This window comes from Hippichthys cyanospilos, chromosome 6, assembly GCF_059441005.1.
Source record: "Hippichthys cyanospilos isolate Australia breed blue-spotted pipefish chromosome 6, RoL_Hcya_1.0, whole genome shotgun sequence".
Taxonomy (NCBI): Eukaryota; Metazoa; Chordata; class Actinopteri; order Syngnathiformes; family Syngnathidae; genus Hippichthys; species Hippichthys cyanospilos.
In genome coordinates, this window is record NC_142374.1 from 11,856,118 (window position 1) to 11,869,506 (window position 13,389).

General features: G+C 39.7%; 1 protein-coding gene and 22 non-coding genes across 23 annotated transcripts in view; 22 read left to right on the forward strand and 1 right to left on the reverse strand.

The window, feature by feature from the left end:
- Positions 1-943: 943 nt before the first annotated feature.
- trnak-uuu (transfer RNA lysine (anticodon UUU)) lies at positions 944-1,016 on the forward strand. Its single transcript has one exon. It is a non-coding gene; the product is annotated as a tRNA-Lys (tRNA).
- A 174-nt stretch (positions 1,017-1,190) lies between these two features.
- trnak-uuu (transfer RNA lysine (anticodon UUU)) lies at positions 1,191-1,263 on the forward strand. The gene has a single exon. It is a non-coding gene; the product is annotated as a tRNA-Lys (tRNA).
- Positions 1,264-1,436: 173 nt separating this feature from the next.
- trnak-uuu (transfer RNA lysine (anticodon UUU)) lies at positions 1,437-1,509 on the forward strand. The gene has a single exon. It is a non-coding gene; the product is annotated as a tRNA-Lys (tRNA).
- Positions 1,510-1,682: 173 nt separating this feature from the next.
- On the forward strand, positions 1,683-1,755 carry trnak-uuu (transfer RNA lysine (anticodon UUU)). The gene has a single exon. It is a non-coding gene; the product is annotated as a tRNA-Lys (tRNA).
- Positions 1,756-1,927: 172 nt separating this feature from the next.
- On the forward strand, positions 1,928-2,000 carry trnak-uuu (transfer RNA lysine (anticodon UUU)). Its single transcript has one exon. It is a non-coding gene; the product is annotated as a tRNA-Lys (tRNA).
- Positions 2,001-2,173: 173 nt separating this feature from the next.
- On the forward strand, positions 2,174-2,246 carry trnak-uuu (transfer RNA lysine (anticodon UUU)). Its single transcript has one exon. It is a non-coding gene; the product is annotated as a tRNA-Lys (tRNA).
- Positions 2,247-2,432: 186 nt separating this feature from the next.
- trnak-uuu (transfer RNA lysine (anticodon UUU)) lies at positions 2,433-2,505 on the forward strand. The gene has a single exon. It is a non-coding gene; the product is annotated as a tRNA-Lys (tRNA).
- A 173-nt stretch (positions 2,506-2,678) lies between these two features.
- On the forward strand, positions 2,679-2,751 carry trnak-uuu (transfer RNA lysine (anticodon UUU)). Its single transcript has one exon. It is a non-coding gene; the product is annotated as a tRNA-Lys (tRNA).
- A 169-nt stretch (positions 2,752-2,920) lies between these two features.
- trnak-uuu (transfer RNA lysine (anticodon UUU)) lies at positions 2,921-2,993 on the forward strand. The gene has a single exon. It is a non-coding gene; the product is annotated as a tRNA-Lys (tRNA).
- A 172-nt stretch (positions 2,994-3,165) lies between these two features.
- Positions 3,166-3,238, forward strand: trnak-uuu (transfer RNA lysine (anticodon UUU)). Its single transcript has one exon. It is a non-coding gene; the product is annotated as a tRNA-Lys (tRNA).
- A 187-nt stretch (positions 3,239-3,425) lies between these two features.
- Positions 3,426-3,498, forward strand: trnak-uuu (transfer RNA lysine (anticodon UUU)). Its single transcript has one exon. It is a non-coding gene; the product is annotated as a tRNA-Lys (tRNA).
- Positions 3,499-3,671: 173 nt separating this feature from the next.
- trnak-uuu (transfer RNA lysine (anticodon UUU)) lies at positions 3,672-3,744 on the forward strand. The gene has a single exon. It is a non-coding gene; the product is annotated as a tRNA-Lys (tRNA).
- A 174-nt stretch (positions 3,745-3,918) lies between these two features.
- On the forward strand, positions 3,919-3,991 carry trnak-uuu (transfer RNA lysine (anticodon UUU)). Its single transcript has one exon. It is a non-coding gene; the product is annotated as a tRNA-Lys (tRNA).
- A 173-nt stretch (positions 3,992-4,164) lies between these two features.
- On the forward strand, positions 4,165-4,237 carry trnak-uuu (transfer RNA lysine (anticodon UUU)). Its single transcript has one exon. It is a non-coding gene; the product is annotated as a tRNA-Lys (tRNA).
- A 173-nt stretch (positions 4,238-4,410) lies between these two features.
- On the forward strand, positions 4,411-4,483 carry trnak-uuu (transfer RNA lysine (anticodon UUU)). Its single transcript has one exon. It is a non-coding gene; the product is annotated as a tRNA-Lys (tRNA).
- A 186-nt stretch (positions 4,484-4,669) lies between these two features.
- On the forward strand, positions 4,670-4,742 carry trnak-uuu (transfer RNA lysine (anticodon UUU)). Its single transcript has one exon. It is a non-coding gene; the product is annotated as a tRNA-Lys (tRNA).
- Positions 4,743-4,915: 173 nt separating this feature from the next.
- trnak-uuu (transfer RNA lysine (anticodon UUU)) lies at positions 4,916-4,988 on the forward strand. Its single transcript has one exon. It is a non-coding gene; the product is annotated as a tRNA-Lys (tRNA).
- Positions 4,989-5,157: 169 nt separating this feature from the next.
- On the forward strand, positions 5,158-5,230 carry trnak-uuu (transfer RNA lysine (anticodon UUU)). Its single transcript has one exon. It is a non-coding gene; the product is annotated as a tRNA-Lys (tRNA).
- A 172-nt stretch (positions 5,231-5,402) lies between these two features.
- On the forward strand, positions 5,403-5,475 carry trnak-uuu (transfer RNA lysine (anticodon UUU)). The gene has a single exon. It is a non-coding gene; the product is annotated as a tRNA-Lys (tRNA).
- Positions 5,476-5,662: 187 nt separating this feature from the next.
- trnak-uuu (transfer RNA lysine (anticodon UUU)) lies at positions 5,663-5,735 on the forward strand. Its single transcript has one exon. It is a non-coding gene; the product is annotated as a tRNA-Lys (tRNA).
- A 172-nt stretch (positions 5,736-5,907) lies between these two features.
- Positions 5,908-5,980, forward strand: trnak-uuu (transfer RNA lysine (anticodon UUU)). The gene has a single exon. It is a non-coding gene; the product is annotated as a tRNA-Lys (tRNA).
- Positions 5,981-6,432: 452 nt separating this feature from the next.
- On the forward strand, positions 6,433-6,505 carry trnak-uuu (transfer RNA lysine (anticodon UUU)). The gene has a single exon. It is a non-coding gene; the product is annotated as a tRNA-Lys (tRNA).
- A 1,791-nt stretch (positions 6,506-8,296) lies between these two features.
- Positions 8,297-13,389, reverse strand: part of fbxl13 (F-box and leucine-rich repeat protein 13) — a 29,129-nt gene continuing 24,036 nt past the window's right edge. The window contains exons 14-22 of the mRNA XM_088418415.1: positions 13,188-13,286; positions 11,494-11,614; positions 10,872-11,034; positions 9,780-9,899; positions 9,576-9,699; positions 9,415-9,495; positions 8,999-9,133; positions 8,533-8,696; positions 8,297-8,375 (exon numbers count right to left, since the gene is read on the reverse strand). Coding sequence (XP_088274541.1) covers positions 8,297-8,375; positions 8,533-8,696; positions 8,999-9,133; positions 9,415-9,495; positions 9,576-9,699; positions 9,780-9,899; positions 10,872-11,034; positions 11,494-11,614; positions 13,188-13,286 — 1,086 coding nt within the window. The remainder of the gene's footprint in view (positions 8,376-8,532; positions 8,697-8,998; positions 9,134-9,414; positions 9,496-9,575; positions 9,700-9,779; positions 9,900-10,871; positions 11,035-11,493; positions 11,615-13,187; positions 13,287-13,389) is intronic.

The window sequence follows — 13,389 nt, forward strand, 5'->3', positions numbered from 1 at the left end:
TCAATAAAATTCAAGGTTTGACAACATTTCAAACTGTAGCTAACTCAGTTATTACAACGTGAAGGTCTTAATCTCATGGTTATGGTTACATCTCCCATGTCGAGTATGATTTAATATCTTGTTGGATTATTTTACTTGTCATATGTACATGTTTTTCATTACACAGTTTCATTACATTTGTTACACGGTACCAATTAAAAAAACAAACAAAAAAAACAACTCACTGACAGCATTTCAAAGCCTGACCAGCTCAGCTGGTAAAGCATGAGACCTAATCTCAGTTTGTTATTGACGACCCTGTTGGACAATTTAATGTGGAAATATCTTTCTCTCTTACACTGGCCAATGAAAATCTTTTTGTCACCATTTCATACCTCCCTAGCTGGTAAAGCATAAGACTCAGGTCAACAATGAATATCCCTTCTGAGCATGATTTAATCTCTTGTGGTGTTATATTTCTTGATGTTTATCTTTCTTTCAGTTTTTTTAGTCACTTGTGGAATTGTTTTTTATTTACTCTCCTGGCTACCTCAGTTGGTATAACATTAGACTGGTTTTGACCTCTACTGTATGTCCCAAGTAACTCAGTAGAGCATGAGACTAAACCTTAGGGTTATGGGTTTTTCCCCTCATAGTTCCCCAAGGCATTTGTTTGTCCAATATAAACCTAACCAGTTTGAAATCACAATAGAGCATGTGATTTCCTAGTTTACTATTTTGAATTGAAAACAATGTAAAAAAAACAACAAACAAAAACATGTTTTCCACAGTGTCAAATAAAAACCTCAGTTTTTTACGTTCTTGAAGCCTGGCTACCTCTGTTGGTAGTTCATGATATTCAAGCTTATGGTCATTTAACCCCCTTCACCCATGCGCATGTTTTCATTGTTACTGTCTTGGTTACTGTTACTGTCTAAAAATCTTGGTTTGACCAACTCTTGAAGCCTGGCTAGCTCAGTTGATACAGCATGAGACTTTTAATCTCAGGGTCATGGGTTCAACCCCCATGTCAGGTGTCTTTCTGTCCTTCCAAATCTTAGTTAACACTGCCTACTGAAAATCTCAGTTTTTTAGGTTCTTGAAGCCTGGCAATCTCAGTTGGTAGAGTCATGATACTCGATCTCCTTCAGTCATGCCCATGTTTTCATTGTTACTGTCCAATAAAAATCTTGTTTTGTGACTATTTTGAAACCTGACTAGCTCAGTTGGTAGAGCATGAGACTTTTAATCTCAGGGTCATGGGTTCAACCCCCATGTCAGGTGTCTTTCTGTCCTTGAAACTTTAGTTAACACTGTCCACTGAAAATCTCAGTTTATTAGGTTCTCGAAGCCTGGCGATCTCAGTTGGTACAGTCATGATACTCGATCTCCTTCACTCATGCCCATGTTTTCATTGTTACTGTCCAATAAAAATCTTGTTTTGTGAAGATTTCAAAACCTGACTAGCTCAGTTGGTAGAGCATGAGACTTTTAATCTCAGGGTCATGGGTTCAACCCCCATGTCAGGTGTCTTTCTGTACTTGAAATTTTAGTTAACACTGTCCACTGAAAATCTCAGTTTATTAGGTTCTCGAAGCCTGGCGATCTCAGTTGGTAGAGTCATGATACTCGATCTCCTTCACTCATGCCCATGTTTTCATTGTTACTGTCCAATAAAAATCTTGTTTTGTGAAGATTTTGAAACCTGACTAGCTCAGTTGGTAGAGCATGAGACTTTTAATCTCAGGGTCATGGGTTCAACCCCCATGTCAGGTGTCTTTCTGGCCTTCAAATTTTAGTTAACACTGTCCACTGAAAATCTCAGTTTATTAGGTTCTCGAAGCCTGGCGATCTCAGTTGGTAGAGTCATGATACTCGATCTCCTTCACTCATGCCCATGTTTTCATTGTTACTGTCCAATAAAAATCTTGTTTTTGTTGCATTTGAAGCCTGGCTAGCTCAGTTGGTAGAGCATGAGACTTTTAATCTCAGGGTCATGGGTTCAACCCCCATGTCAGGTGTCTTTCTTTCCTTGAAATTTTAGTTAACACTGTCTACTGAAAATCTCAGTTTTTTAGGTTCTCGAAGCCTGGCGATCTCAGTTGGTAGAGTCATGATACTCGATCTCCTTCACTCATGCCCATGTTTTCATTGTTACTGTCCAATAAAAATCTTGTTTTGTGAAGATTTCGAAACCTGACTAGCTCAGTTGGTAGAGCATGAGACTTTTAATCTCAGGGTCATGGGTTCAACCCCCATGTCAGGTGTCTTTCTGGCCTTCAAATTTTAGTTAACACTGTCCACTGAAAATCTCAGTTTATTAGGTTCTCGAAGCCTGGCGATCTCAGTTGGTAGAGTCATGATACTCGATCTCCTTCACTCATGCCCATGTTTTCATTGTTACTGTCCAATAAAAATCTTCCAATAAAATTCTTGTTTTTGAAGCATTTGAAGCCTGGCTAGCTCAGTTGGTAGAGCATCAGACTTTTAATCTCAGGGTCATGGGTTCAAACCCCGTGTCAGGTGTCTTTCTGTCCTTGAAATTTTAGTTACCACTGTCCACTGAAAATCTCAGTTTATTAGGTTCTCGAAGCCTGGCGATCTCAGTTGGTCGAGTCATGATACTTGATCTCCTTCAGTCATGCCCATGTTTTCATTGTTACTGTCCAATAAAAATCTTGTTTTGTGAAGATTTTGAAACCTGACTAGCTCAGTTGGTAGAGCATGTGACTTTTAATCTCAGGGTCATGGGTTCAACCCCCATGTCAGGTGTCTTTCTGTCCTTCAAATTTTAGTTAACACTGTCCACTGAAAATCTCAGTTTATTAGGTTCTCGAAGCCTGGCGATCTCAGTTGGTAGAGTCATGATACTCGATCTCCAGTCTTGCCCATGTTTTCATTGTTACTGTCCAATAAAAATCTTGTTTTTGAAGCATTTAAAGCCTGGCTACCTCAGTTGGTAGAGCATGAGACTTTTAATCTCAGGGTCATGGGTTCAACCTCCATGTCAGGTGTCTTTCTGGCCTTCAAATTTTAGTTAACACTGTCCACTGAAAATCTCAGTTTATTAGGTTCTCGAAGCCTGGCGATCTCAGTTGGTAGAGTCATGATACTCAATCTCCTTCAGTCTTGCCCATGTTTTCATTGTTACTGTCCAATAAAAATCTTGTTTTTGAAGCATTTGAAACCTGGCTAGCTCAGTTGGTAGAGCATGAGACTTTTAATCTCAGAGTCATGGGTTCAACCCCCATGTCAGGTGTCTTTCTGTCCTTCCAAATCTTAGTTAACACTGCCTACTGAAAATCTCAGTTCATTAGGTTCTCGAAGCCTGGCGATCTCAGTTGGTACAGTCATGATACTCGATCTCCTTCACTCATGCCCATGTTTTATTGTTACTCTCCAATAAAAATCTTCCAATAAAATTCTTGTTTTTGAACCATGTTGAAACCTGACTAGCTCAGTTGGTAGAGCATGAGACTTTTAATCTCAGGGTCATGGGTTCAACCCCCATGTCAGTTGTCTTTCTGTTCTTGAAATTTTAGTTAACAGTGTCCAATGAAAATCTCAGTTTATTAGGTTCTCGAAGCCTGGCGATCTCAGTTGGTAGAGTCATGATACTCGATCTCCTTCAGTCTTGCCCATGTTTTCATTGTTACTGCCCAATAAAAATCTTGGTTTGACCAACTCTTGAAGCCTGGCTAGCTCAGTTGGTAGAGCATGAGACTTTTAATCTCAGGGTCATGGGTTCAACCCCCATGTCAGGTGTCTTTCTGTCCTTCCAAATTTTAGTTAACACTGCCTACTGAAAATCTCAGTTTTTTAGGTTCTTGAAGCCTGGCAATCTCAGTTGGTAGAGTCATGATACTCGATCTCCTTCAGTCATGCCCATGTTTTCATTGTTACTGTCCAATAAAAATCTTGTTTTGTGACTATTTTGAAACCTGACTAGGTCAGTTGGTAGAGCATGAGACTTTTAATCTCAGGGTCATGGGTTCAACCCCCATGTCAGGTGTCTTTCTGTCCTTGAAACTTTAGTTAACACTGTCCACTGAAAATCTCAGTTTATTAGGTTCTCGAAGCCTGGCGATCTCAGTTGGTACAGTCATGATAATCGATTACCTTCACTCATGCCCATGTTTTCATTGTTACTGTCCAATAAAAATCTTGTTTTGTGAAGATTTCAAAACCTGACTAGCTCAGTTGGTAGAGCATGAGACTTTTAATCTCAGGGTCATGGGTTCAACCCCCATGTCAGGTGTCTTTCTGTCCTTGAAATTTTAGTTAACACTGTCCACTGAAAATCTCAGTTTATTAGGTTCTCGAAGCCTGGCGATCTCAGTTGGTAGAGTCATGATACTCGATCTCCTTCACTCATGCCCATGTTTTCATTGTTACTGTCCAATAAAAATCTTGTTTTGTGAAGATTTCGAAACCTGACTAGCTCAGTTGGTAGAGCATGAGACTTTTAATCTCAGGGTCATGGGTTCAACCCCCATGTCAGGTGTCTTTCTGGCCTTCAAATTTTAGTTAACACTGTCCACTGAAAATCTCAGTTTATTAGGTTCTCGAAGCCTGGCGATCTCAGTTGGTAGAGTCATGATACTCTATCTCCTTCACTCATGCCCATGTTTTCATTGTTACTGTCCAATAAAAATCTTCCAATAAAATTCTTGTTTTTGAAGCATTTGAAGCCTGGCTAGCTCAGTTGGTAGAGCATCAGACTTTTAATCTCAGGGTCATGGGTTCAAACCCCGTGTCAGGTGTCTTTCTGTCCTTGAAATTTTAGTTACCACTGTCCACTGAAAATCTCAGTTTATTAGGTTCTCGAAGCCTGGCGATCTCAGTTGGTCGAGTCATGATACTTGATCTCCTTCAGTCATGCCCATGTTTTCATTGTTACTGTCCAATAAAAATCTTGTTTTGTGAAGATTTTGAAACCTGACTAGCTCAGTTGGTAGAGCATGTGACTTTTAATCTCAGGGTCATGGGTTCAACCCCCATGTCAGGTGTCTTTCTGTCCTTCAAATTTTAGTTAACACTGTCTACTGAAAATCTCAGTTTATTAGGTTCTCGAAGCCTGGCGATCTCAGTTGGTAGAGTCATGATACTCGATCTCCAGTCTTGCCCATGTTTTCATTGTTACTGTCCAATAAAAATCTTGTTTTTGAAGCATTTAAAGCCTGGCTACCTCAGTTGGTAGAGCATGAGACTTTTAATCTCAGGGTCATGGGTTCAACCTCCATGTCAGGTGTCTTTCTGGCCTTCAAATTTTAGTTAACACTGTCCACTGAAAATCTCAGTTTATTAGGTTCTCGAAGCCTGGCGATCTCAGTTGGTAGAGTCATGATACTCAATCTCCTTCAGTCTTGCCCATGTTTTCATTGTTACTGTCCAATAAAAATCTTGTTTTTGAAGCATTTGAAACCTGGCTAGCTCAGTTGGTAGAGCATGAGACTTTTAATCTCAGAGTCATGGGTTCAACCCCCATGTCAGGTGTCTTTCTGTCCTTGAAATATTAGTTAACACTGTCCACTGAAAATCTCAGTTCATTAGGTTCTCGAAGCCTGGCGATCTCAGTTGGTACAGTCATGATACTCGATCTCCTTCACTCATGCCCATGTTTTCATTGTTACTCTCCAATAAAAATCTTCCAATAAAATTCTTGTTTTTGAACCATGTTGAAACCTGACTAGCTCAGTTGGTAGAGCATGAGACTTTTAATCTCAGGGTCATGGGATCAACCCCCATGTCAGGTGTCTTTCTGTCCTTCAAATTTTAGTTAACACTGTCCACTGAAAATCTCAGTTTATTAGGTTCTCGAAGCCTGGCGATCTCAGTTGGTAGAGTCATGATACTCGATCTCCTTCAGTCATGCCCATGTTTTCATTGTTACTGTCTAATAAAAATCTTGTTTTTGAAGCATTTGAAGCCTGGCTAGCTCAGTTGGTAGAGCATGAGACTTTTAATCTCAGGGTCATGGGTTCAAACCCCATGTCAGGTGTCTTTCTGTCCTTCCAAATTTTAGTTGTTAACACTGTCCACTGAAAATCCCAGTTCCTTAGCATCTTGAAGCCTGGCTACCTCAGTTGGGAGATCATGATCCTCAATCTTGTGGTTGTTCAACCCTCTTCGCTCATGCCCATGTTTTCATTGTTACTGTCCAATAAAATCTTGGTTGGAGAAGCTTTAGAAACCTAGCTAGCTCAGTTGGTAGAGCATGAAACATTTAATCTCAGGCTCATGGGTTCAACCCCCATGTCAGATGTTTTTCCATCCTTCTCAATTTTAGTCGTTAATACTGTCCTATGAAAATCTCAGTTCATTGGTTTCTTGAAGCCTGGCTATCCCAGTTGGATGATCATGATAATCTTGTGGTTGTTTCTCCCCCTTTCGTCACACCCATGTTTTCACTGTTACTGTCAAATACAAAAATTGGTTTGACAAATTCTTACAGCCTGGCTAGCTCAGTTGGTAGAGCATGAGACTTTTAATCTCAGGGTCATGGGTTCAACCCCCATGTCAGGTGTTTCTCTATCCTTCCAAATTTTAGTTTTTAACAACGTCCAATGAAATCTCAGTTTCTTAACCTCTTGAACCCTGGCTACTTCTGTTGGTTGGTCACGATACTCAATCTCGTGGTCTTTTAACCCCCTTCCTCCATGTCCATGTTTTCATTGTTTCCTGAAACCTGGCTTTCTCACTTGGTAGAGCGTGAGACAATCAATCTCAGGGTCATGGGTTCGACGTCAGTTTCAGGTGTAATTTTTCATTTTTTCTTTGTTTCACTGTCGCCCCCCCCCAAAAAAAAAAAAAAAAAAAAAAATCTTGGTTTAAGAGCATTTTGAAGCCTGGCTAACTCAGTGGATAGAGCAATGGTTTGATATCCTTTTGACCCCATTTTATGTTTTTATTTTTCCTGTCGAATGAAAACTTTAGTTCTGCAGACAACCAAAAACTGTTTGGTACTTTGCAGATTTGGGGATTTTATGATTTATAGGGTCATGGATTCAAACCCATGTCAGGTCTTTTTGTCACTTACTGCATTGTCTGATCTTCCTACTCTTTTCGTTGTTGCACTGTCCAATGAAAATCTCGATTTGACCCGTCAGTTTTTGGCAGGTGTTTGCACTGTGATTGTCTAATAAAACTCTTTTATGAATTGAACCCTGTGAACCATGACTAGTTCAGTTGGTAGAGCATGAGACTTTTAAGATCAGGGTCATTGATTCAACCCCCATGTCAGGCATATAGTTGTTTCATTGTTACACTGTCTGTACATGAAAAATAACTTTGGTATTAAATTGTAGATAAAATATTCTTTTTACTGCTAAAACGTGGCTCAATTAGTGTATCTTACTTTTAATTTCCCAACTATTCACTGTACATTTAAATTACAGTTTCAAATAATTTGAAGATCAGATAGTTCAGTCAGTTGTGCATGAGATCCTAATTCAGAGTTTTGTGTGTTCAAATTCCTTTTTGGGTGTCACAATTTGTGGTAATCTTAATGGGATTATGTAGCAGTTTTTCACTTCCTGTTACTGTTTGATGATAATCTGAAGTTTACATCACTTCACTCACTATCTAAATCTGCACGAGACTCTTATATCTGGTTTAAAACCCACATTGGACATTGTTTCAGTTTATGCCTAGGGTAGGATTGTCGGTTATTCCATTCTCTCCATCACTGCCCAACTGTAAATCTCAATTTTAACAGATTGGGGATACTGTCTGTTTTCATAATTAAATCATATGGGGATTGTTTTCACATTTCTTAATTTCTTACTGGATTACTTAATTTATTCCTGGATTGATGAAGATTTTTCCCTTTATTTATTCACCATATCTTCCCCCAGTTTTTCAGCTAATGAAGATCATCTTCCCAATTACCGGTACCTTAGTAAAAATATCAGTCAGATGAATTCAGTGAAAGGTTTCCTTTCCATTCTCATTCACTGTCCAATGAAAATACTTTTTTTTCCACCGATTTGGTCAAACCATGAAAATCGCATGCCGCTTCTTTGCATTTTCGTCATTGTAATCTAAAGTTATCAATGTTTTCGTTCCACCCAACATTTTCTTGTCTTTCAAACGGCAATCAAAATGTCTGAAACAGAAACACTAAATGTTCCTCATTGGACAGCAATGTCTTGTTCAGCAATGTGTTCATTCAAATGGGCATTTTCACCATGCCTGTATTTTATAAAATGTCATGATTCTTTGGCCTTGGCAGAGGTCTGAACTCGACTAACTTCCATCCTAGCTTCACTGGTGCGATTGTCAAACGCCATGACATTCTCCGTGCGCTCAGAAGACTTTATCGAAGCCACAATTTGGTTTGTTCATTGCTGTACTCCCAGAACTGCATATATGGCTGTAACCTCATGGCGGCCTCCCTGAAACACATACACACGCACACATACACACTACTTGCAAAAAAAGCATGTGCACCAGGTGTCAATTTTGCTATTCAGTTCCTTCTTAGAGAACATCTCAAATTGCTGTATGGATGTATGAACATGTGAGATGTTAATATTTTTTTTTCCTTCTTACTCTGAAATGCAGTTGCAGCTATGCATAGTGATTGATGAGAGCGGCGGGCATAGCCTCTCGATGTATCTGATTGCACGATCAGTGAGGCTGCAGCCACTCACGTCCAGCTCTCGCAGATACTGGGCGGCTCCGTGTGAAAGGCACTGCATTCCCATGTCTGTTATCTGTGGAAAAAAAAAATCACTAATGCAGTCCCTGCAAGGTGACCAAAAAAAATCGTGCTTGACACCATTTTCGACATAAAAATGTAGGACATGTCTATCATCACAAGATGCATGAAAAACTGTTTAGGATGAACAAAATTTAACAGCGAGACGGAGATTTTACTTCATTACTGCTTGCAGTTTTGATTAATATTTGTTTTCATAATTCACTTGTTTTTTGGGGAGCTTGATCATGTCTAAAATGCTTAAAATTTGTCATTAGAATGGCTCTATCTAGATTGTGCAGTGTGTATATTGTATACCTTTGGACAGCCAGCCATCCGAAGTGTGATTAAACCTCTGCAGTAAAATGAAATAGCTTTGATGGCCTGATCGGACAGTTCCAGGCAGCCAGACACATCAACATACTCCAGTTCGGTCAAGTACTTGCACAAATTCTACTCCAGAGAAAACAAACAAAGAAGAAATAAATCGCCGGTTATTAAACACACTCGTCCAAAAATAACAACTGTCTCAAGCTACTGGAATGATTTGAGCTTGGTAACAATATTTCGTATGTACTGCTGGAAAAAGTCGTAGGTAGGTAGGTACATAGGTATGGATGTGTATGCAATTGGTTGGTAATCAGATACCTAGCACTTTGTAGGCATGTTGGTCGATAGACAGGTGCATAAATAAAAAGGAATGTACAGTATGCCGGTAGCCTAAAGGTTTGTACCTCCATACCAACGTCTGTGATGTTGATACATTCGGCAAGGATCAACTTTTTCAACGGAACCTCCTCGAGAGCGGCCAGGCCCTAAGTCGACAGTACAATAAATACTTTTACAAACGACACCACTTTTTTGGGAGAAGGCAGCATGCGAACAAGTACTGTACGTCGTCTTGAATGTTACAGCCGCTGATGTCCAGAGAGCTTATGAAAGTGCCCATCAAAGACTCCAAAGCAGCGTCAGTCAGTTGCTCGCAGTAACTCAGGTTCAGATGGGACAGCTTGGTAAACCTGGTGAGACCATGACAAAACAAGCTGAATTCGGTGGGTGGGTGAGTTAGTGAGTGAGTGAGTGAGTGAATTAACTGTACCTGTGACCAATCACGGCGATGGCCGCATCAGTGATCTGACAGCAGTAACTCAAATTCAGCTCTCGCAGTTTGTTGGCTGAGGGACTTTCGGCCAGTGTAAGAAGACCTTTATCCGTCACTCTGGAATGAGACACAGTTGTCACGTAAGCTATCGTCAATTAATACGGAAAACGTTGGACTATAAGCCGCAACTTTTTTCCCTCATGATTTGAGCCCTGCGGTTTATAGTCCAATGCGGTTTATGCGTGCACTGGTCTCCAGAAGAGCAATCCACTGGAAAAGCAAAAGTTTGTATCTGTTCAAGGTATCACATTATGGAATGGCTATGAAATAGAACTGAAAAGATGTGAATCAATGACTGGGCTCAGAAAGTTTTCAAAATTTGGTCTTAAAAATTTTGAAATTATTTAGAAGTTTAATAAGGTCGTATCCAGGTTTGTCATGTGTAAATCTAACATGTATATCATGTACAAATTGTATGTATGCAATTTTATACAAATGTATAGAGTTGTGTGCGGTTGTATTTATGAATTATTTGCAATGTGTTTATGTGATCATATATGATCAATAAAATAATCAGTTAAACAAAGGGAGACAGAAGATGCCATTGAAGTGTTGATTTTAAATTTGAACTGCTATTTTACACTGCGGTATTCTGTCGCTGTAATGTTGAAAATGTTAGTGCTAAACATGCAGGCATGTTCAGGATGTTCAAAATAGGGTATTGCTTTGAGCAGGCAGACATACAAAGTTTTAAATCAAGATAATATACCATCTTTCTGTGTAAATATCTGATGTTATGACTTGCATCTTATAGTTGGTTGCGGTTCATCCGTGACCCAAAAAAAAAAAAAAAAAATCCTTAATTTTGCTTCTGTAGCTTAATCGTAAATGCCGATAGTCCGAAATTGACGGCAATTTAAAACAGCATTTCTCAAACTGGAATCCCGCGAGCCTGTGTGGTGCATGAAATATATTGTAATTGATAGCTTGGATGCACATGTGTACATCTCCCTTGTAATGGGTCGGCCCCAGCAAGACCCACAGAGTTTGAGAAGCCTTGAAAAAAGACACGCAAGGTGAAACACACACTTGCTACAAAGCGAGATGTCCAGGTACTGCAGGTTCCGAAGGGAGGCCAAAGACTTGAGGGAGGTATCGCCCATCTTATGGCACTCGACGATGTGCAGCCTGCGGAGGCTTCGCGAGTTGCTGCACAGTGCCTTCCAGCTCACGTGGCTCACACGGTTGTTACCTGGACACAGAACCACACTGTTACTTTTAAGATCACATTTGATTCAGCACACTAGTAGAACTTACTGTAACATTTTCCTGACATCCAGTGACAAATTTAGTCTAATATGTACAGTAGTATAAAATCAACAACTCCTGCGCTTGTAACATTACTATGCTCAATTGGTAGGCGTGTCACACACTAGTAACCCCTGGATCCTATTGTAGTAGCACAAACATGCCTAGTAATTTTGCTCCACTAACATGTAGTTTTCTAACTACTATGCAGATATGTAATATATTAGTGGAAGGCAGTAGTGGGGAAAACATTATTAACGAGACAGTTGTTCTACTCTTTACCTGTAATTGAATTATTTTACAAGTGAGGACAATGAACATGCCCTTAATTGGATATCAAGCATATCTAATAAATGCTCAAACATTTTTCCACAGCATAAAGAGGTTTGACAAGGCACTTCACCCTCCAGGATGAAACTCTTCAGTTTGGAGACTTCGGCAATGGCTTTGATGCTGGCGTCGGACAGTTGCCACGCCTCCAGCAGAGAGATGGAGGCCATGCTATGGCAGTTGGCCATCAGCGCCTATATGGAGCACAGCACACCATGGTTTGCAAAGAGGTGGACAATTTTCACTACATTTGCAATGAATTCCCATGTGGAAAACTAAGATGAGGACATTTTAAGACAATATTCCAAATTGGGAACTTTTACTGGCAATATACCATAAATTGATTAGAGTAGAACATGCCATGTGCAAGCATAAATGCATCCATGCGCCCATCCATTTTCTATAACCGCTTATCCTCACTTGGGTGGCTGGCCTGCTGGCGCCTATACCAGCTGTCTACAGGCAGTAGGTGGGGGACCACTGTGCCATCGAGCCGCCCCAGCAACAATGCAAAAGACTACAATTCAAAATTAAATCAAAATGCATGACATTCAATATTTCAACTCCCAGTTTAGTTTTGTCAGTTTACTTCTGTACATTTCCAATATATTCCATTTCTAATTTTGAAAATTCTGGTAATTTTGCCAACCTAAACTAAATTATTATTTACAGGAGTGTCCCAAGACTTGTCTGACTGTATTAGCACTGTCCAAACTACAGCTCCGAGACCTTTTGTCCAAAAATACCGCGGTCGGCTAATTCCCGGATATTTGCTGATTATTTGAACTTTTTACCTTTTTTACAATTTACAGAAGTGGTATGCGAGTAACAGCGGGGTGATTATTTACTAGGCATAAAGCTATATCATAACCCCGTATCCTTAAATATACAAATTGATATTTGTTGATAAGATCATTCTCTCATTTAAAACAAAAGCCAATTTTAATTTTTACAAGCAATGATAAAAGAGCAATGCAAGATACTTGTGGAAAGATTTAACATTGATATCACTGATCTACAAAAAAAACCTACTCATGAAAAAAACATGCATAATGCAGCGTAAATGTGACAAATATGACACACATTGAACTATTCGTAACACATGTCCTCATCACTTCAATAATTGTGGTACGCTATGTAGTTTGTGAAGCAAAAAGTAAAGTAAATAATATATTTACATTTTCGCAGGAAAGAGGTATTGAGTCGGCGCGTGACTAGTTAAAATCCGCATATAGACTATTGAAATGCATTGGCAGGAAACAAAATCCATTTTGTCATTTTAAAAATAAATCAATTGACTAATCTGTAATCAGTGTTCTTCTCTGCCAAAAATCGGCATCGGCCTAAGAAAAACCATATCGGTTGGGCTCTAATGTTTAGCACAATTAGTGATAATGAACTGGATGCATATAAAGCTTTTCTTGTGAATAATACAGTATATTCAGCTTTGAAGAGAAAATGGTATGTCTCTTTTTCTGTTTGGTGTCAAGGTCCAATTTGCTAATATATCCCATCACTGATTTTTAAGTAAACACTTCTTTTGAGATTGTCAGCCTATGACAGAATGCAGAGGGCTGCTCAGTGCAGAGGCAAATCTATTCTAAAGGTGCAAAGGGCATCGGTCCACCCCAACATTGTGAAAAGTACTATACTACTTGCCATTAGCACCTTACCAAGACAAAGCTGTGGTGGCAGGAGCTACAAAATCACAATATAACAGTTTGTACACCCCAGGTTTATGGTGCTCTGTAAATGAAGCAAACATACAGCGATGCAATTGTCCGACAGGTCGTACACATCATTGAGTAATATCTCCTTGAGATTAGGACACGCTTCTGAGATGTAACTGAAGCCCGTCGCTGTCACCTACGAGAGAGACAAAGAACAAACATGTGTCTTCACTGGAATGTGAATCATGGCCCTGGAGCTTCACTCCACACGCTTTCCGGGCCCCATAAAATGAAACCAT